This window comes from Miscanthus floridulus, chromosome 17, assembly GCF_019320115.1.
Source record: "Miscanthus floridulus cultivar M001 chromosome 17, ASM1932011v1, whole genome shotgun sequence".
NCBI lineage: Eukaryota > Viridiplantae > Streptophyta > Magnoliopsida > Poales > Poaceae > Miscanthus > Miscanthus floridulus.
Window position 1 is genome coordinate 105351414 of NC_089596.1, and position 21859 is coordinate 105373272.

The window sequence follows — 21859 nt, forward strand, 5'->3', positions numbered from 1 at the left end:
TTGTGCCATGGTCAATACTAGGACAACTTAAGAGCCACCCAATCTTCTCGCTATGCGGGATACAAAACATGTGAATCATCACAAAACTTCTCCCGCCATGCAGGATTGACTAGCATAAGTACTATGCCAAAACTTCTCCCCATGCAGGATAAATCTATACAAAACTTAGTCATGACGACTAAAACATTCACTTATACTTTATTTTCTAATTAAATCTTCCTGTTGGTTCTAATTTAATCAAAAAAATTAATAAACTAACAAAAAACAGTTCTGAACTGGCTTGACTCAAGCCTTTTCATTCACATAGCCCAGCATTGCAGCCCTTTGGCATGCAACTGAGTGATTTTGTTGGTTAAATAAACAAGGTGCTTCTGCATCAATTCTATATCACCGTTGGGTAGAAAATAGAATTAATGCATAAAACTCATAAATCAACTTGAAATACATATAACTACTCTTCAAAATTAAATTCTTCCATTGATTCAAATTTAATTAGAAGATAATCAACATCATTGTAGCAAAAACTTGATAATGAAATACATTCTTTTAGTTCAAGAGCATTTGTTGGTCCTTATCTACTCTCTGAAAATTTGACCACGTTGGTGTAAAATTTATCAGAGATTTAAACTTCAAACTTAAATTCATTATAATATTGTCATCATCAACGTTGGTCAGAAAATGACAATACCATAATCTTACTTAAACAAAACGGACTACTCCTCTAATTTAAAATTTTTCGTTGGTTCTAATTTAATTACAGGATAAACATAATCATAATTTACTAAATATAACTGCTCTTCAAATTAAATTTTTCCGTTGGTTCAAATTTAATTAGAAGATAATCAACATTAAACTTTGCAGCGGAAACTTGAAAAAAAATTCTTTATCTAATTTTTAGAAGCATTTTACTTTACTCATCTACTCTTCGAAAAAATTATCCTGTTGGTTCAAATTTTGACAGAGATTCAAAACTTGACAAAATTCATCAAAATTGCTTCTGAAAATAATAAAACAAAACTCTGTGTTTACTATTCATTTGGCCCGGCCTAGCGAAAACAGTACGCGGCCCAGTTCGCACGTGAGCGCGGCCTAGTACGCTGTCGCCCTTTGCCGCGGGCCAGCATCGCAAAGACGACCCTTGACGGCTGCTTGTGCTGCGCTCCCCCGCGTCCCAACCCACCTGGGCCTAATTTGGTCCGAGCGCTGCGAGCCGTCGATCTACATCAGAAGGTTGTCCGCGCATCTCGCCCGGGTAAAAATAGCCGTGGTCGCCTCCCATGGAAACCCTAGTTCATTTGCTTCCTCTGTTTCTCTCTTACTGCCGCAATGGCCGACCTCTCTCCCTTCTCTCTCTAGAAACTTGGATTTCGGAGATGGTGGCGCCGCCACGGGGCCCCTCACCGGTGAGCGCGCTGGCCCATGGCTGAGCGCGCCACCGTTGAGCGGCATTGCGCCATTGCCCTTGACCCCACGTGGCTCCGCTCCCCGAAACCCTAACCATTGCTTCCCCCGCCTTCTCTCTCTTCGCCGCACACGTAGCTGAGCAAAAGAAGAAGAACAGCGGTAGCGGCGCCGCCGCTGGTCCCCTCGCCGGTGCGCGCACTCGCCCTAGGCTGAGTGCACCGTTGTTGAGCGGTCTGGGTGATGGTGCCCTTGCTCGCCCTAAACCCTAGCTTTCCCTCTCTTCACCGCACACCACAGCCGTCGTACCTAAGGTCGACGTAGGAGGTGGTGGCGCCGTCGTGGCGCCCTTCGTTAGTGCACGCATGCGGCCGGAGCCGCACGCGGCGTCGTCGAGCGACACCGTGGTGGTGCTCTTTGCGCCCTACGCTCTTGTACGTGACACTACAGAGTGCCAACGAACCGGCGGCTCTCTTCCAGCGCGCGAGTCTTCCCACACGACGACGGTACCATCGGCGGTGAGGAAGATCCTAGGTAGGCCCCTCCCCTCGCCGACCTCTCTATTAGGGTTAGGGTTAGGGTTAGGGTTGGGGTTTCTGATCCAATTTTGATCACTTCTTTCTTGATTTCTTTTCTGTTTTCATACCCCAAACTGGATCTACCCACTAGCAACCATGGATCTGATATCATTGATGGATTTGAAAGTACTTCTAGGCGTAGATCAGTGGGTAATACTTAGCTTAGATAGAAAACTTAGGTCACCAAGCGCAGTCACGGCCATGGCGCCGCCCACATGGTGGCCGCGAAGGTAGTAGAGGTAGTTGTCAACGCGCTCACCAGGTCATCGAAGGTAGCAGCAGCACAAGTGCGGCGCTGTGGCGGCGGTGAAGGTGATGGAGCTTTCGTCGCTTACAGCGCCCCTCTCGATCAGTCTAGGGTTAGGAACTTTGGCCCCCACCCGGCCCCCACCGTCCTTTTATGGTGCTGCGCGACGGGGGCCCATCAGCCAGTATAAAGGCTGAGCGCCCCCGATCAGGACGCGGATCAAGGACCCAATTGGCTGTTAATTGACCGTTTGGTCAATTGGTGGAGATCAACCTAACAACATGGACCAACAGGACCATGGCTAGGGTCTTCTCAAAAGATACAGATGTATTATATTGTGCCTCCTGAATAAATCAACTATTAGAATTATCCTAAGTTAAATTTTCTTAAGTTTAACTAAATTTATATAAAATAGTAGATAACAAAATAGTATAGTAACATGAAAAATATATTTCATGTTGTACTTGACTACACTAATAATTTTATGTCATAATAAATATTACTCTTTTTCTATAAAAAAAAATTCTATCAACTTAAAAACGATAACTTAGAACATACTCCCTCGGTTCATGATATATATATATATATACATATATATATATATATATATATATATATATATATACATACATACATATATATATACATACATGCATAAAAAATATTGTTCTGTCTGAAAACACTGTTCACGTGAACAGTGTCAGTGTGAGTGCGCTGGCAAGCCCAGCCCCAGCCGAACACGCCGTTAGTCTTAATATGTGCATTTAGTTTCATAATTAGTCTATATTTAATGCTCCATGCATGTGTCCAAACATCCGATGTGACAGAGACTAAAGTTTATGAGGGAAAACAAACAAGGCCTTATTAAGAGTCTATTGGGAGAGTTCCCAAATCAACTTCTAGGCTGGATCCAAAGTAACTCTATCAAACAGTATTTTGTAGAGAAATGAACCTATAATGATTCTGGGAAATGATTATATGAAATGAACTAGGAGGTCAGAGCTGAAAAAACCTAGCTTCACGCATTATCTTCTGAGGTAAAATTATTTTCTACATAGAATTTATTTCACAAAATCACATCTAGCCACATAACTACTTTTCTTAGATAATTATTCTCTAAAAAACAAAAGTAGAAGAAGCTATACCAAATAGACTCTAATTATTATTAAAAAAATAAACCAGAGGTTGTTTGGTTCGGTGACACGCCGACATACAGTTTTTAGAATTGGTGCATGCCAATTTTGGTCCAATCCAAGGAAAACACTATGAAACAACATGAATTGTACCGCATTGGCTTTCTAACCGGACAAGACGTCCCCTACTCAATATAAAAATATATACAGGGCACACAACCTATTGATGTATCCAATTATGCACTCAATATTTTATCAATCTACCCACTTTTTACCCCTTATTATCTTTTTTCCAACCCTCTTACTGTTCTACCTCTCTCTCGAAAGGGTTTATGAACGTCCTAGGTGGTCACTTGCCGATTTTAGGACACCGCTGTTGTACGTCTTCCTGACGGGTCTTTTTGGAAGCGTTCGTGGGTTTAGCGGGTGGCGAACAAACATCAAATTAGCTCTCGACCTACTAGTCGACCTTACCATTTAGACCTCTCCCCGCTGCGTACTAAGCTGTGTGCGGTCTCTCCACGATCTAGCACCTACCGCTATGTGATTTGAATCGGCCTCAAGAGGTCTTTATTCCTCTTAGCAAGGCTGACGCCATGCACATCAGATTTGCATTGTGCAAAGCTGATGGCGCCATGTACCATTAAAACTGGGTCCATTGTCTACGGCGTCGCGTCCGGCGGTGGCCAATGAAACCCAACGGAAGGAACCAACCACAACTAGGTTTGTAATAATGGGCCCGATCGTACTGGGCTGACTAGTACATGTGTACAAAAGGCCCACAAATATGTACATTTTATTTTTGGGGATAAACATTGAATGGAAAGCTAAGTCATCCTAACTTTCAAACGCAAAGTCAAAAGTAGCTATATCCATGCGTAAAACCTCAGGCCAAGTGCAAAGTAAAAAAAAGGTTCTTCTTTAAAATAACAAGGTTCCAGCTATTTCGAAAAGCAAAAAATAAAAAAGGTATTCCTCGGAAAAGGTTTCTTACAAAATGCAAGTTTTAGAGGATACCAGTATACCACATACCAGCAATCCTTTTCTTTTTCATTTTTGTCAGTTACTTGAAGCCTCTAAAAGAAATTAAAGCCCCGTCAAGTAGAACTGTGGAGGACTCTTGTTTCGGTTTCTTTTGTGCACTGTAGCGAAAATCATTTTTTATCTCTTATCTTAAAATGAATTAGGAGCCAATGGAACCATTATGTTTTGCTTCATCAGGTCCGGCTCCTCCATGCAGCGAGGAGCCAGACAAGATATGATTTTTTTAAAGGCTAGATGATTTCCTATCACGAAGGAAATAGCGATGAGCACAAGTCTTTGTCACAGAGCCTTACTAGCTTGACATTTTTTGCCTACCCCAACCATTGCCAAGGCAATATAGGCATGTTCGGCTGGTATTAAAGTCGGCTGAAGCTGTTTTATTGTGAGAGAAAAATACTGTAGATATTAGCTGATAAGCTAGCTGATAAGTTCAAGTGAACAGGCCTGTACCAAAATTTGAAGTTTAGCATGGTTGCCGAAATGGCAATACACCAGAGCATGCATCAGCAAGGTCGGCAAAGATATATATACATATATATATATGTGAATTTTTTGTGACGAAAATGACAAACAGTGCAGTGCCCGAGATTTACAAAGACCTCAGTGGATGATAATATACATATAAAATCAGTCATGACTCATTAACCTATACTATTATGTGTGTAACAAATATAAGCTGGCAAGATATTAATTAAAAAAAAGCAATTGAACTAGTGTCATGGCAATCGCTCAAAGGACACACATTTATCGCTGCCAATCCCGGCAGGCACCTCTCCCTACGTGTTGTGCAGTTGCAGTGAATCTCTGCCGCACGGATGCATGGGAAATTCAAGAACTACCGCTAGTCTATCTGAAGCCTGTACAGACAAGTAGATGAGATATAAAGAATTGTTTGGGGATCGATGCATGGTGGCCTACGGCTCTGCTCTGCGGCGGCCACGCGCCATGGGCGACGGCGACTCGCTAGTGCTGTTGGTGTCGGATCCGGAGGAGCCGCCGTGCCTGGAGACGGCGAAGACGAGGTCCTTGACGCCGTCGCCGGAGGCGCGGATGTGCGCGAGGATCTTGCCGAACTTGGCCTTGGGCCGCTGCGTGACGGCGATGGACACGTCGTTGGGGAACAGGTCCTTGCGCACGAACGCGCGGTACACGGTGGTCACCAGCACGCCGGCGACGGTGACGGTCGCCACCCCGGAGAGCCCCACGGCCAGCGCCCGGGTGAGCACGTTGGTCACCGCCGACGCGTACACCGCCGTCGCGATGGCCACGCTCGTCATCGGGAACGTGTACGCCCACCACGCCAGCGAGAAGCGGACGCCCCGGAACATGTTGATACGCACCACCTGTATACGTACGTACATACACGGTCAGCACATGCATGTTGTACATATACATCACGTGTGTCAGGAAGAGAAGAGAGACGATAGATGTATATTGGGGTTTAGTCCCACATCGTGTAGCGATGGTGGGAGAGCACAACATATAAGGCGGGAGAAACCCCCACCTATAAGGCTAGTCTTTTAGGTTGAGTAAGGCCCAAGGCCTTATATGTTGTCAGCTCCGGTGGACCTGTGACCTGTGGGAGTGCAGGCTCGTGGTAACGAGCCGGGCCGGCTGCAAGCCAGCTCCAAGATCGTGAACTCGGTGGTCACCACCGGTTCCAACAATTGGTATCAGAGCCGGTACCTGAGGTCAGAAAAAGCTAAACCCGATAAAAAAATCTCGAGTGTCACATATGGGGGGGCACCCCGATGTGTGACTAAGGGAGAGATTATTGGGGTTTAGTCCCACATCGTGTAGCGATGGTGGGAGAGCACAACTTATAAGGCGGGAGAAACCCCCACCTATAAGGCTAGTCTTTTAGGTTGAGTAAGGCCCAAGGCCTTATATGTTGTCAGCTCCGGTGGACCTGTGACCTGTGGGAGTGCAGGCTCGTGGTAACGAGCCGGGCCAGCTGCAAGCCAGCTCAAGATCATGAACTCGGTGGTCACCACCGGTTCCAACAATGTACACGTACCAGTGACATGTAGAGGAAGAGGGAGGTGAAGTAGAGGATCTTGGCGGCGTAGTTGAATTCGCCGCAGAGCCTTGCCCAGCCGACGGACGCGACGCTGGGCGCAGCGATGAAGAGGAAGAAGACCGGGTGGAGCTCCTTGGGGAGCTTCGCGTTGGTGGGGAGCCTCTGGTACAGCGTCACGAACAGCACCAAGTAGTGCACCACCCCGACGGCGAAGAAGAAGATGGGCACCTCACGGAGCCCCATCTTGGCCCCCAGCAGCGCGCCGACGAAGTTGCCGACGACGGCGAGGTGGTTGGTCGGGGTGGCCACCTTGGACAGCCGGCGGTCGCCGCCGGACATCCACTGGCCGTAGATCTTGAGGTCGAGGAACAGGATGGGCGCCATGAGGATGTACCACACCACATGGTGGACGTCCGCCTCCGAGCGCGGCAGGCCCTTGACGAGGAAGAGGCAGGCGATCCACGGCGCGAAGAAGAAGTTGACGCGGATCGGGTGGTGGAACTCGCGCCGCACCGCCTCGAAGTAGAAGACGACCTTGAGGAGGTAGATGAAGGAGATGAGCGCCATGAGCGACGTGGAGACCCACCAGAGCGCGTTGTTCACGGCGGGGCTCACGTGCAGGAACGCCGTCGACGGCTCCGACTGCAGCGTCTTCCACAGCATGGCCTGGCTGCTCACGCCCAGGCACATCCCGAACGCGTTGATCGGGAACCGGAGCAGGAACGGCCACGTCTCGTCCTGCGGGAGCGCCGACACCTCCGTCGGTCTGAGCGTCTCCAGCTCGGCCCCTTCCAGCGCCGCGAAGTAGCGGTCCGCGGTGGGGACCTCGCCGTCGTCGTCGTCGGTCTCCTCCTCGGAGATTATCTTGTTGGAGCTGGAGTCGGCGGTGGGCTCGATGTCCACGGCCACGCCGCGGAGGTTGGACAGCTGGCGCTCCAGGCGGCCGGAGAAGGTCTTGAAGTGGTCGAAGCGCCGGTCGCGCGTGCTGTCGCTGCGCGACACGGTGCGCACTCGCTGCAGCGGCGGGGGTTCCTCGGTCCGGATCGTCAGCGCCGGCTGCGAGTGGTACCGCGCCTGGTTCAGCAGCTGCGGCAGCGGCGCCGCCACCGCGTCCTGATGCTGGTGCTCCGCCGGCTGTGGCGGCGCGACGCTGCGGACGGACGCGCACGCGCCGAGGTGCAGCCCCGACGGTGACGCCGGCACGCTGAAGGCGACGGAGTACCGCGGGGTCTCCGTCGCCTCCGCCGTCCTTGCAGCAGCAGCAGCCACGGGGGAACCGGAAGCGCGGCCACCGTCGACGAAGGTGGTCCGCGCCGGCGGCAGCGGCAGCCGGAGCGGCTCCGGTAGCGGACGCGTCCTGCTGGTGCCGTCGCCCATCCCCGCCATCTGGACGCTCTCGCTGGTGGACATGGCAGCTCGCTCGTCAGGATCGCTCAGCTCGCGTCGCCGCAGCAGGCGCCGACTACGTACACATCAAGCAGCAGCTGCCTTGTGGAGTGGATGTGCAGCCGAGCTCGCGCTCGGCGCCCGTATATATAGAGGTCAGTGACGCGGACGTCGGAGCAGGCACGTGGCCGCATCCGGAAGGTTCGTCTCTGGCACGTATCCCAATCCATTTCTTAAAAAAATACTAAATATTATGAATTTATTTCTATGAGAGGGAAAAGGCCTCGGAATTCCCTTTCTATTCGTACAGCAGGTCAGACGAATCTGAATAGTGAATAACACGAGAATTGATTCGGAGCCAGAGAATCCCACATGATGGACTGACTGCTTGCTTGCTCCGAGTGAAATCCCTCGGATATTTCAAATAATTTTCGACTCGACGGATTCATAGCTAGCTGTACGAATGATCGGTCGAGCTCGCACCTTGCTTATAAGCCGGCTGAACTTGTTTTATTGTGAAAGAAAAATACTATAACATACTCTTATGTTGATAAGATTGCTACCTGACGGACAAAAAGTCATAGACCTAACTTGCCATTAAAATAACATCTATCTTCAGCATCAAACCTAGGCTGTGTAACTCTAGAATAAAACATGACTTTGTGAATGGCATTCTTGTTTTGCACTGTCCTGTGTGAGTCTTCTTCAACTGGATGCACATACATAGTCTTATTCTTTCTTGTCCAATTAAACCACTTCTCATCTGTGTGGATAATATTTTTTATTTCTTTGAACTTGGGATTATTTGGCAGTGTACTTGGTTCTAGCATAGAGACACACCACTGCAGCCTTAGACTTTTTATTTGCTTCCTTCAAATAGGGCTTTAGTGAGTTGGAGTGTCGTCGTAGCAATCCTTGTTTGAACGACCTATGCAGACTGCTTTTATTGACACCTAGAGCATTTGCAAGTGATCTTATAGTACCCTTTCTGTTTAGGGGAATATCTGGAACTGTTGATAGGTCCACTTGAATTTTTTTACGACCGCAGTTCTTAGGTTTCAAACCATTGACATCTACTGGTATGCCCTATGCCCAACACTTTTTTTCTCTCTTCCATACACGTTGTATGGTACGTATACGGATATTGTACTTTGCTGCAATAATAGTTGTACTGTTTCTTTTTAATTTTCTATTCTTACTGCTCCGAAGCAAATCTTCAAATATGTCTTGTCTTTGTCTATCTGTTAACTCCTTCGTCCTATGTTGGGACTGATCATGATGTCCTTGGTCATCATCTACATCATCATGCGCTTGCTCATCCTCTTCATCATCATGTGCTTGGGCATTCTCTTGCTCATCATGTGTTTGCTGATCCTCTTCACCATCCGAGTCCGACAACTCCTCTTGATCAAAGACAATGTCAACTCTTTCGGTGTACACGCCAAACTCCTCTATGAGATCCTCCGAGGCATCTTGTTCGACATGCAAGGCTATGCCATCGTCTACAGAAAAATATAACTGATCAATACAGATTATTTTGGACTTGGAGCTGATAAATGTGTTTTACCTTGGATGTGCACAAATGCATTAAATCTATTTTTGTAGCAAACATAGGTCTATGCTTGAGTCACTGATTGGAAATAATCACCTGTCAGCAGATTTTCTTGTTCACTGTCCTGTTGAGGATGATTCAAATCAAAGGGATGGCAAACATTGTGAACTGCTTGCATCATCAAAGAGGGCAGGTAAGGCATCTTGTTCATGTTGTGAAGCTTTGTCATTGCCTGCGCCAAAATTTGCAATGTTTGTATGTATTATCTGTACATAGATGATGACACTTTTATCATGCAGATTTTTGTGGTACTAATGGAAATACTCATCTGTCAGCAGGTTTCCTTGGTCTCTTTCATGTTGATGATCACTCAGATCAAATGGATGCCCAAGGTTCTGACATGCTACAGTAACAAGTTTTAGGAGAAAGTACACACTTATTCTAGGAGAAATTAAACGAGTACAAACTGATCTTAGGAGAGATGGGGAGATGGGGGGAGAGATAGAGAGGGAGAAGGGGGGAGAGAGAGGGAGAGACAGAGGGAGAGAGAGGGAGAGAGAGATGGATGTGCTAACCTTTATGAAATGCTTGTTCACTGGTTTGACCTGCTACATCTTGGAAGGGATCATCATTATCTTGAGCTTCAGCAGGATCGCTGTTGAGATCAGACAACTTCTCTCCTCCATCCTCTGGTGGTGCGTTCAAATCCACTAGGGGCTTGGCCATGTGAACGACCGGTGAATGTTTGAAATGAAACAGGCAAGGCAATATAAGCTAGCTGGCTTTATTGGCGCGTTGTTTAAATTTTTATTTTCGTGTGCCTCTATAAAAAAGCGCGAACTGTAATTTTTGGTGCTAAGTGTGTTTGCCGAATGTGCAGTGCCTTTTGTGTAAGGTTAAAAAATGTCGGTGCATGGCTTTAGCTTTGGCTGTTCTATTTTTTTAATGCAAAAGTAGGTGCATGTCTTTCAATCTGACATCATGAGCAATGATTACATTATAGGAAGTGTTGTGGTCTTTTAGCTCTTGCTTTGAGCTCTGCGTTCAATCCCAGAACGTCCTCTATTGAGTGACGGAGGGAGTAACTAGCTACTGGTCCCTTGATCATTTTCAATTTTCAAAACCGTCGGCCGGCCGCCGGCCGACATAGAGGGAGTCTTCAGGGCGTGCACATTTTTATCTCCACGATAGTATGCAGCCCTACTCTGTTCTACAGAGGAATTCAACTATTCCATCCAGCCTCGGAGAGATCGAGGAAGCTTCATAAAATGCAGGCAAGAATGGGTGCTCACTGCTCAGTACACTTCATTTTCTGGACTGACGAGCTAGCCTTGCACATCAAAATTGAATGGCCTGGTGCACGTGTGCTTGTGGAATAACGGGCCGTGTTGATTGGAACTAATTCAGCAGTATTTTTTAATGAACGAACAGTGTTTTTCTCTTACAATAAATCAACGTAGGCCAAATTTCAGGAAAGCTGCAGCTGCGCAGGAAGCCGTCGTCGTCCTAATCGTCTTTGCACGCACTGCACAGTCGTCGTCGCCTGTGAAAATCTGTCTAGCTTGTCTGATACGATAGGATCTCGGATCGGAGTAGCAATGTGCGTTCGTGTAGTGCATGGTCTCCATGGTCGTCGTCGTCGTCACTACTAGAACGATGTCTTAATTTGGTATTAGCCTCAGTATTTTTTGCTCTCGGGACTAAAGGTTCCTTTAGTCCTAGTTGGTAATACCAACCGGGACTAAAGGTTCTTGCCCAACGGTCGTCCGCGGAGCAGGAATCTTTAGTCCCGGCTGGTATTACCAACCGGGACTAAAGGTAAAACTTTAGTCCCGGTTGGTAATACCAGCCGAGACTAAAGCTTTTAGTCCCGGTTTGGGTGATGCCCCGGGAATAAAGATTAATCTTTAGTCCCGGTTTGGCCCCCTAACCGGGACTAATTATCCCAGCCTATAGACCAGCTCATTTCTTCCTCCTCGAGCCCGAGCCATTCCGTTCAAACTCACTGCCTCTGTTCTTCAGCTTGCTTTCTTGGTCTCTCCCCCTCCATTGGTGTTGCTCTTCGATTTTGGAGGTAACAAACTTAATCCTCTTATATTTTATCAGTAGCTTATCTCATTTTGCGATGTAGATGCATGTGTAACTTTATATGTTGGACTTTATTATGATTTTATGCCATTTTTAGCTCAAAATCACATGATGATTTGCATATATGTTTGGATAAACAAAAGTTAAATTAGTTCATCAAAATCACTTGATAGTTTAGTATTGCTAGTATATGTAGTACATTTCATGGTTTAGTTAGATAAATAAATATTTTAATTTTTTTAATATATTACTTTAGAAATGAGAAATTTACAATAGTTTGCAAAAATAAGTATAGAAAGTAACTTGATATGGTGGATTTGATTATGATTTCTATGTCATTTTAGCTCAAAATCACATGATGATTTACAATAGTAAAATCACTAGATAGTTTGGTATTTTACTATTATACATAGTACATATTTCATGGTTTAGTTAGATAAATAAATAATTTTAGTTTTGTTTAAATATATTATTTTAGAAAATGTGAAATTTACACTAGTTTGCAAAAATAAGTATAGAAAGTATATGACAACTGATACCGGATCCTCGGCCTCTCGTTCGGTTGCGAAACGACTGAGGTCAGAACTCCCTCTCATTATCTGCGGCAAGTGTAAGCAGAAGATTGTGATAGAGTACCGAGTCAAGAGACAGGGACCCAACAAGGGTCGTGTTTTCTACAAGTGCCCAGTATCGCGATGTGAGTTTCTTACGCATTTGATTATTATGGCTAATTGTCCTACTTTTCTTGAATATTTTTGACTAAATATTTTTTGGCTTTAATTTCAGTGGGAGGGCAATGGATGCGATGGTTGGTACTGGGAGAAAGATTATGCTACATACGTGCAGAATTTCGGTGCGCTTGAGGTAGCGACTGTTGATAATGAGGCAGTGAGCCAGCAGGAGAAGCTTATTGATATTCAACAGACAAATGATTTATCTGTTTTAGTTGTGTACGGTCACGAAATAATTATGTTACTGAAGTGCATTGTAGTTTTAGTTTGTTTAGTGATAGTTGGGATTGCTTACGTTGTAGCCAGGCTTAGTTAATTAATCAACCGTGTGTGTGTCATCTATGTTGTGTAATAAAATACTTAATTATGTTCAAGGTTTTCATAATTTGTCGTGTAATGTAGATTATGTCACGCTATTGGATGTACAATGCCGATCGCCGCTCCCAAGACTTTGTTGAGGGCATGCACTATTTCTTAGGTGTGGCCGAGGCAAATAAGCGGGATGGTTTCATGTGCTGTCCATGTGCCCTATGTAAGAATTTAAAGGAATATTCAAGCTCAATGAGTCTTCATTCACATTTACTTAAGTCAGGTTTCATGTCAAACTATATATGTTGGACTAAGCATGGAGAAAGCGGGGTCATGATGGAAGAAGGTGAAGGAGAAGATTTAGACATTGATGACATTATTGCTCAGTATGGTGCCTTTGATGATACTACAATGGGGGGAGATGAAGAAGAGGTAGCGGCAGAAGATGATCTCGGTGATGCTCTTGGCGATGCCATTCGTGATGCACAACAAGAATGCGAAAGTGAAAAAGAAAAAGTTAAGTTCGAGCGCATGCTTCAGGATCATAGGAAGTTGCTATACCCAACGGCCGAAGAGGGGCAAAAAAAGCTGGGTACAACACTGGAATTGCTACAGTGGAAGACAAAGAATGGTGTATCCGATAAGGCATTTGGGAATTTATTGAACCTCATAAAGAAGATGCTTCCGAAGCCAAATGAATTGCCCACCACTACGTACGAAGCAAAAAAGGTTGTCTGCCCTTTGGGATTAAAAATCCAGAAGATACATGCATGTTCTAATGACTGCATCCTCTACCATGGCAATGAATACGAGAATTTGAATGAATGCTCGGTATGTAAAGCATCGCGGTATAAGATCAGGCGCGATGATCCTGGTGACGTCAAGGGTGAACAACGTCCTAGAAAGAAAATCTCTACCAAGGTTATGTGGTATGCTCCTATAATACCATACTTAAAATGTTTGTTCAGAAATAAAGACCATGCAAAGTTGTTGTGGTGGCATAAAGAAGACCGTAAGGTAGACAATATGCTGAGACACCAAGCTGATGGGTCCTAGTGGAGAGCGATAGACAGGGAATTTCCAGAGTTTACAAATGAGGCTAGAAACTTAAGGTTCGCCTTAAGTATAGATGGTATAAATCCTTTTGGGGAGCAGAGCACTAGTCATAGCACTTGGCCAGTTACTCTATGTATCTACAACCATCCTCCATGGTTATGCATGAAGCGGAAGTTTATTATGATGCCGATCCTCATCCAAGGTCCGAGGCAACCTAGCAACGACATTGATGTCTATCTGAAGTCATTAGTTGAAGAACTTCTAGTTTTATGGAACAAACTAGGTGTACGTGTCTGGGATGAGTACAAACAAGAACACTTTGACCTACGAGCAATGTTGTTTATAACAATCAATGATTGGCTTGCTTTAAGTAATCTTTCTGGTCAGACAAACAAAGGATATAATGCATGCACACATTGTTTTGATGACCTTGACAATATATATTTGAAAAGATGTCGAAAGGTCGTGTACCTTGGCCATCGTCGATTCCTTCCTTTGAATCACCAAGTAAGAAAGAAAGAAAGCATTTTAAAGGTAAGCCAGATCACCGGAAGAAGCCTCATAACCAAACCCGGGAAGATGTACTCGCAATGGTCAAGGATGTGAAAGTAGTATTTAGAAAGGGACAAGGCAGCGAATCTGTTCCTAAAGATGCTAAGAGACACGCACCCATGTGGAAGAAGAAGTCCATCTTTTGGGAGCTACCCTATTGGCAAGTCCTAGAGGTCCGCAACGTAATTGACGTGATGCACCTGACAAAGAATCTTTGTGTGAATCTGTTAGGATTCATGAGTGTGTATGGGAAGCCAAAGGATTCACTTTAAGCACGCTAGGACTTGTAGGGCATGAAAGAATGAGACAACCTTCATCCAGAGAAGACAGATGGTGGATGTCATTACTTAAGTTCTGCTAGCTACACGCTTAGCAAAGAAGAAAGGGACAGCATGTTCGAATGTCTAAGCAGCATCAAGGTCCCATCGGGATTCTCCTCCAATATAAAGAGTATAATAAATGTGCCAGAGAAGAAATTCCTAAACTTAAAGTCCCACGACTGCCACGTGCTTATGACGCAATTGCTTCTAGTTGCTTTATAAGGAATTCTACCTCCACATGTACGTCTAGCCACCATGAAGCTATCTGCATTCCTCAATGCAATTTCTCAGAAGGCAATCAATCCAGTGGAACTAGCTACTCTACAGAATGATGTGGTATAATGTCTTGTCAGCTTTGAGTTGGTGTTCCCTCCATCCTTCTTTAATATCATTACACACCTCCTAGTTCATTTGGTGAAGGAGATTAGTATTCTTGAACCTGTGTTCTTACATAACATGTTCCCCTTCGAGAGGTTTATGGGAGTCTTGAAGAAATATGTGAAAGTCCGTTCTAAGCCTGAAGGAAGCATCGCCCAAGGCTATGGAACAGAGGAGGTCATTGAGTTCTGTGTTGACTTTATTTCTGACCTTGCCCCGATTGGCGTTCCCGAATCGCGACACGAGGGGAGACTCAGTGGTAAAGGAACTTTAGGGAAGAAAATATATATTGGCATAGAAGACGATTATTTCAATAAAGCAGACTACATAGTTCTTCAGAACTCGTCATTGGTGCATCCGTACATCGAGATACATAAAGAGTTCTTACGATCCAAGTTTCTAGGGAAGACTGAAGCTTGGATTAGGCGTCAACACATGGAAAGTTTCAGTGGTTGGTTGCGAAAAGAATGTTAAGGCGATGACAATATTGATGAGCAATTGTATTTGTTGGCTAGGCAACCATCGTGGCATATCCTCACGTACCAAGGGTACAAGATAAATGGGAATACATTTTACATAGTTGCCCAAGATAAAAGGAGCACCAATCAAAATAGTGGTGTTCGCATAGATGGCATAGATCCAAATGGGAATATACAAACATATTATGGCCGCATAGAAGAGATATGGGAACTAGACTACACACCTAATTTTAAAGTCCCTTTGTTCCGGTGCTAATGGATGAAGCTGACCGGAGGAGGGGTAACAGTCGACAAAGAGTATAGAATGACAACAGTGGACCTCAATAATATTGGGTACAAAGACGAACCATTCGTCCTTACTGCCAATGTGAGTCAGGTGTTCTATGTGAAAGACATGTCTACAAAATCAAAGAGAGGAAAAAACGAAGACATCAACTCAATGATCAATGAGCCAAAACGCCACATAGTTCTTTCTGGGAAAATAAATATAGTGGGAATTGAAGACAAGTCAGACATGTCAGAAGATTATGAAAGAAATGTCCAAATTCCACCCTTCATAGTAAAGAAAGATCCAAGCATCATGTTAAATGATGAAGACACTCCATGGTTACGACAAGATCATAACCAAGGGTCATACGTCAAGAAGAAATTCACTGTTGTGCCCGCATGATACAACGATGCATGTTGAATATATTATGTTTTAGAGACGGATATTATGTAATATGTTATGACTTCACATTGTAATATGTTTAATATATGTTTCAAATTTCACAAGTGTGTGACATAGTTTTAGAAAGTCTATATGAGATTCAAGAATTTGTGACTAGTGTTTGATAAAACTTTCTCAAATGAGAAAATAAGCTATGTAACAATTGTAGATCTTGCTGAGATGATCAAACTTGGTATTCAGAGTTTTTTCATCTGAGGTCATTTAGTGTCTCATTTGAGCAAGTTTGACCAAGTCAAATTCGGTCAAATGAAAAAAAACAACACTTTGACTCTAGTATTATGAACTCTAAATGACTTCAAATTGAAAAGTTTTGAATACCAAGTTTGTTAAACTCATCAATATATACAATTGTTGTTTTGGTCAACTTTCCATTTGAGATAGTTTGGACGGTTCAAATTTGTGATTTTTAAATTTTGACGCCTACAAACTAGTTTTCGAAAGTCCATCATTGCGACGTGGCAGACGATTGGAACGAGTAGTCCGATCGGCTGGCTTAGCGGCTTCGCTTGATGGCTCGGACAGTTCGTTTGACAGCTCAGACGGGTACGTGGAGTCATAGGCGAACGGACGTAATCGGAGCTTGACGGGGTCAATCCGCGTGGGGAGGCGAAGTCCTTGAGTGTGTTCGACCAAGGCGAGGGCGCAGTACAAGATCTTCCTTGCATGCCTGAGATACGTGAGGTTGTCTGCATGGTGGTGTAGATCCTAGATGCATATGTGCTTGTATATCTCTTCAACTACTCCAATTAGCTTGTATGGCCGACCAACATCTTTGGTGGAAACACTGCTCCACATCGCGTTATCGCCGGCCACCTTTCCTGATTGCTGGTTGTTGTGATCCACAAAAACGATCTTGCGTATCCGATCAGAAATCACGAGCAACAACAAGATGTGATTAGGTTTCTCCCAACCGAAATCATGCAGACATACGGATATATTCGGAAGTATAATAACAATATTTAATTAGGAAGCGACTTGACTTAGCTTTCTTGGATTGCTCGACTCCGATCTTGTTGTCGTGTGTTGCGTCTGTTGGAGGCGCATGGCAAGGTGGCGGACTCCAGCACATGCGGCCGTTCGCCGAGGAAAGTGATCCGCTGCGTGCCAGCGTCGAGTTGCCGTGGAATGCTGAGTTGCCGACGACGTTGGTTGAAGAAAATATTCCCATCTAGTTCGCCACAGAATCAGCACGCACATCCCCTACCTGGCGCGCCACTATCGACGAAATCTGGTCGGTAGTCTACCGAGGGGTATACCCACGGTAGTAGATGAATCGGTGGAGGTGCGCGTGATACGAACTAGATGTTAACAGAGACACAAGACACAAGATTTATACAGGTTTAGGCCGTCAGCATGACGTAAAACCCTACATCCTGTGCACTGTTATTTTGTATTGATTGTATATCAGATTCGATATATCCCGTCTAGGGGACCCCTGCCTCTCCTTATATACCCTGGAGGGGTAGGGTTATAAGGAAAATATTCTATTTGATATTATGTAATAAATCATATTTCTATGTAGTCTTGCGGTACACGTCTTGATATTGTGGGCTGGACGGGCCATACCCCTACACGTTCCACAGCGTGGAAGTATAGCCAGAAAAAAGGGGGCCCATAGCCAAAATCAGGAGCGCTCCTCAAATGTTGCAACGTGGACAACCGGCGTCACTGGTGGTGGGACCCGCGTGATAGAAAAATAGTACTCCTCAAAAGTCATTAGCCATGCAACTGGTACTCGTCAGAGAGCGGCGTGAGTACAAAAGTAGCAACGAAATTGTCTTCGCAGGAAGCCGTCGTCGTTCGAACCGTTGACTTGGTACGCACTGAACAGTACGTGCTTGCACTGCACCGTCGTCGTGGCCTGTGAAAATCTGCCTAGCTTGTCCGATATGATAGGATCTCGGAGTAGCAATGTGCGCGCGTGTAGTGCATGGTCTCCATGGTCGTCGTAGTTTGAAGCGAGGACGACGTACGATGGTGTGTGTGCGTTGCGTACGGGGTGGGGTTGCATGGTTCAAGGATGAATGAGAGAGGCTAGCTACTAGCGGGAGCTCGCGAATTGTCCGGTCACCGGTCGCGACGTCTGGACCTGCTCTGCCTAACAAATGGGTAGTGTAGTGGTGCACGTTCGGGGAGCAAGTCTTGTTTTTTTGGCATGTCCAGTAGTTTAGTAAACGGAGGCATTATATGATGGGGGGAAAAAATTCCTACCCCGTGTTGACCATCGATCGTGGTTTCATCATGCATACTAGAGCAGCTTCTCCATCCTCAAAACCTTTTTGAGTTACGATAATTGCTATGTTAATTTACGAGATTATAATAATTTCTTACTAAGTGATTTACTATAACGTTATGATAAATATCTCCATGTGTTATAGTAACCCAACTATCATAAATATATGTTGACATTATCATAAATTAGTATATAAAATTACCGCAAATGGAGGTGGCTACAGAATAACTTATTTTGTAGCTGACTACTGAATATACTCTCCATATATATATATATAGTAAGGCTATTTTGTAGCTGGCCACAGAATAACTTATTCTATAGCCACTTTATTTTACGATAATATGTGTACCAATTTACGATAATGACAATACACATTTACGATACATGGGTTACTATAATTCAAGATGGTACTTACCATAATGTTATAGTAAATCACTTATGAGAGAGTTATCATAATCTCGCAAATTAGTATAGTAATTATCGTAACTTAAAGTGGTCATAGAATAACTTATTCTACAGTCAGCTACATAACAGTACGTATGTATATATATATATACTACTATCCTGCAGCTGGCTACAGAATAACTTATTCTGTAGCCACTTTGAGTTACGATAATTACTATGTTAATTTACGAGATTATAGTAACTCCTTACTAAGTGGTTTAATATAACATTATGGTAAATATCCCCGTGTGTTATAGTAACCCAACTATCGTAAATATGTATTGACATTACGGTAAATTAGTATATAAAATTATGGTAAATGGAGGTGGCTACAGAATAACTTATTCTGTAGCCGGCTACTGAATAGCCTCTCCCTATACATAAGTTATTTTGTAGCCAGCTACAGGGTAGTAGTTATATATATATATATATATATATATATATATATTTTATATATATATATATATATATATATAGGGAGAGGCTATTCAGTAGCCGGCTACAAAATAAGTTATTCTGTAACCACCTCCATTTACTATATATATAGAACTACTATCCTGTAGCTGGCTACAGAATAACTTATTCTGTAGCCATATATATATATATATATAGAACTACTATCCTGTAGCTGGCTACAGAATAACTTATTCTGTAGCCACTTTGAGTTATGATAATTACTATGTTATTTTACGAGATTATAGTAACTCCTTACTAAGTGGTTTAATATAACGTTATGGTAAATATCCCTATGTGTTATAGTAACCCAACTATCGTAAATATGTATTGACATTACGGTAAATTAGTATATAAAATTATAGTAAATGGAGGTGGCTACAGAATAACTTATTTTGTAGCCGGCTACTGAATAGCCTCTCCCTATATATATATATATATATATATATATATATATATATATATATATATATATGTGTGTGTGTGTGTGTGTTTTTTTTTTTTTCGGTGCGGTCGCCGTCAATTCGTTCTACGCGCGCACGGCTGGGTCGACGCACCATGCGTCCAGATCGTGGCTTCATCGATCCATCATGCAGAATTGAAGACTGAGACTAGACCAGCTTTCTCATCCCATTCTTTCTTATTACTGTAACACGATCGATCAAGTAGCTTTATTTATTTATTTTGACAGTCAAAATGGGTATATATACATACGTACCTGCTTGGCCCGCGCAGTTGGCACGGATTGAGGTCAGGACCGGGGTAGTATAAAATAATAATGCACTCAGCAACCAACATGTATATGGCACCTCCAATATATGATCCACTCTAGTATTAATAATTAGATGCTACATGGAGGAGAGAGAGAGAGACAAAAACCTTTGAGCTATAGCGAAAAGACAAGAGCCAAACTCGCTCTTCGCAAGTACCAATGCACGAGAGAATGACGTAAGAGTAGGTTTGGTTCGAAGCCTTGGGTCTTGCGTGACATAAAGTGTTGCCTGAAAAGTTTGCCTTGTTTAGATGTCATCCAAATTTTAAGTTTTTTCATTTTCTCTATCACATTAAATTTTAGCCGTTGTATGTAGTATTAAATGTAGGTAAAAAAATAACTAATTACACAGTTTAGTTGGAAATCACGAGATGAATCTTTTGAGCCTAGTTGGTCCACGATTGGACAATATTTGCCAAATAAGACGAAAGTGGTACTATTTATCGGGTTCAAAAAATTTGCAAAGTGAACAAGGCCTTAGTACTGTCGGGTACCTTAGAATGGGGTACCCAAGAAAAACATCAAATGGGTCGCTAAAGTCCTATCTAAAAAATAATAAAATAATAATAAAAGCTAGAAGGTAAGTCGTGGGCCCCTCACCCGCCATGACCGAGCCCACTGGGTCCTCCTCCTCCTCGCCTCGAGCCTTGAGCAGGAGGTCTCGGTATCCTGACGCAAACTCCGCTTCGTGCGAGGCTCCCCAGGAAGGCTTCGGCAGGGAACGCTGTCTCCGTCTCGCACGAGGCTCTCCACGGAAGGCCTCGGCAAGAGGCGCGTTCTCCGTATCGCGCGAGGCCTCTCGCCCGAGGCCTCGGCAAGGAGCCTGATCTCCGTCTCGCGCGAGGCCTCTCGCCCGAGGCCTCGGCAAGGAGCCTAATCTCCGTCTCGCGCGAGGCCTCATTCTCCGTGTCGCTCAGAGGCCGGCTCGTCCACGGTCCATTGTCCCCCCGCCTCGGTCGACCCACTCGACAGCGTGTCATGTCTCATTAATGCCTCAACCACTCCTGCAATCTCAGCCGGACGGTGGCTCAACTGCCACAGGACGGCCGACGCGACCCGAGGTCGCATCAGCACCATACCGGCTGGGACAGGATACGGCGGGGATTACCGGCCTACTGTGTCATACCACTGTGTCCACGATCAGCGCCATACCGGCTGGGACAGGATACGACGGGGATTACCGGTCACTGTGTCCCAACGCTGTACCCATGATCAGCCGCCCGCTCGAGGCCTCGGCACTGTACACTAGGGCCTCGACGATCTTGGGGTTCGTGCCTGCCGAGACCCCCCACCGCAGTGCAAGCCTCGGCACCGATCAAGTCTCGGCCTCGCGCATAGTCCGTCCATAGTGGCTTGCACGTTCGCCGCTACGTCCACTCCGAGGCATTCCTGGGGCTCCCACGACGCACAGGATATGATGGGATGACCACGCCGCCCTAGTACTCCAAGGACGGACCACTCCGACGACCACGCCGCCACAGGGACAGGCCACAGGGATTCGGACATGCCGCCCCTGTTGGCATGACGCCGCATAGTAATACATGTACTTGTCCTTGTCCTCCCTTCAACTATAAAAGGAGAAGACTTGGGCCACTTAGAGGGGGGGAGAACACCTGGTAACACACACACGCACACATCCCAGCCGCTTGAGAGCAACGTCTCAGACGGCCCACACGACACCTTGCCGAGACCTGGGACTAGTTCCCTCTCTCCCTTAGCTTGTAACCCCCTACTACGAGCACTTCGGTGCAAGGAATACAAGTTCGATCTCTCAGACTGGACGTAGGGCACCGATTGCCCGAACCAGTATAAATCTTGTGTCTCTTTGCATCACCATCCGAAATCGGGAGCACGCAGAACAAATTCACTAGTCGGTTGAGGACCCCCGGTCCGAAACACCGACAGTTGGCGTGCCAGGTAGGGGCCTCTGCGTGTCAGTTTCGTCATCCCAGC

At 45.0% G+C, this 21859-nt stretch overlaps 1 protein-coding gene across 1 annotated transcript; it reads right to left on the bottom strand.

The window, feature by feature from the left end:
* Window positions 1-5001: 5001 nt before the first annotated feature.
* On the bottom strand, window positions 5002-7879 carry LOC136518702 (S-type anion channel SLAH2-like). The gene is made up of 2 exons (XM_066512389.1): window positions 6421-7879; window positions 5002-5746 (listed from the first exon to the last, which is right to left on the bottom strand). Exons 1-2 carry the CDS (start codon window positions 7831-7833, stop codon window positions 5318-5320), a joined length of 1842 nt encoding a protein of 613 aa, XP_066368486.1. The 5' UTR covers window positions 7834-7879; the 3' UTR covers window positions 5002-5317.
* Between the last annotated feature and the right edge of the window lie 13980 nt (window positions 7880-21859).

What these genes read in the sequence shown, in the direction of transcription:
- LOC136518702 (XM_066512389.1), bottom strand. Translation starts at nt 7,833, where the DNA reads ATGTCCACCAGCGAGAGCGTCCAGATGGCGGGGATGGGCGACGGCACC. An exon ending in TCTTCCTCTACATGTCACTG is followed by an intron (nt 5,747 to 6,420) that starts GTACGTGTACAT and finishes GTACGTATACAG; the next exon opens with GTGGTGCGTATCAACATGTT.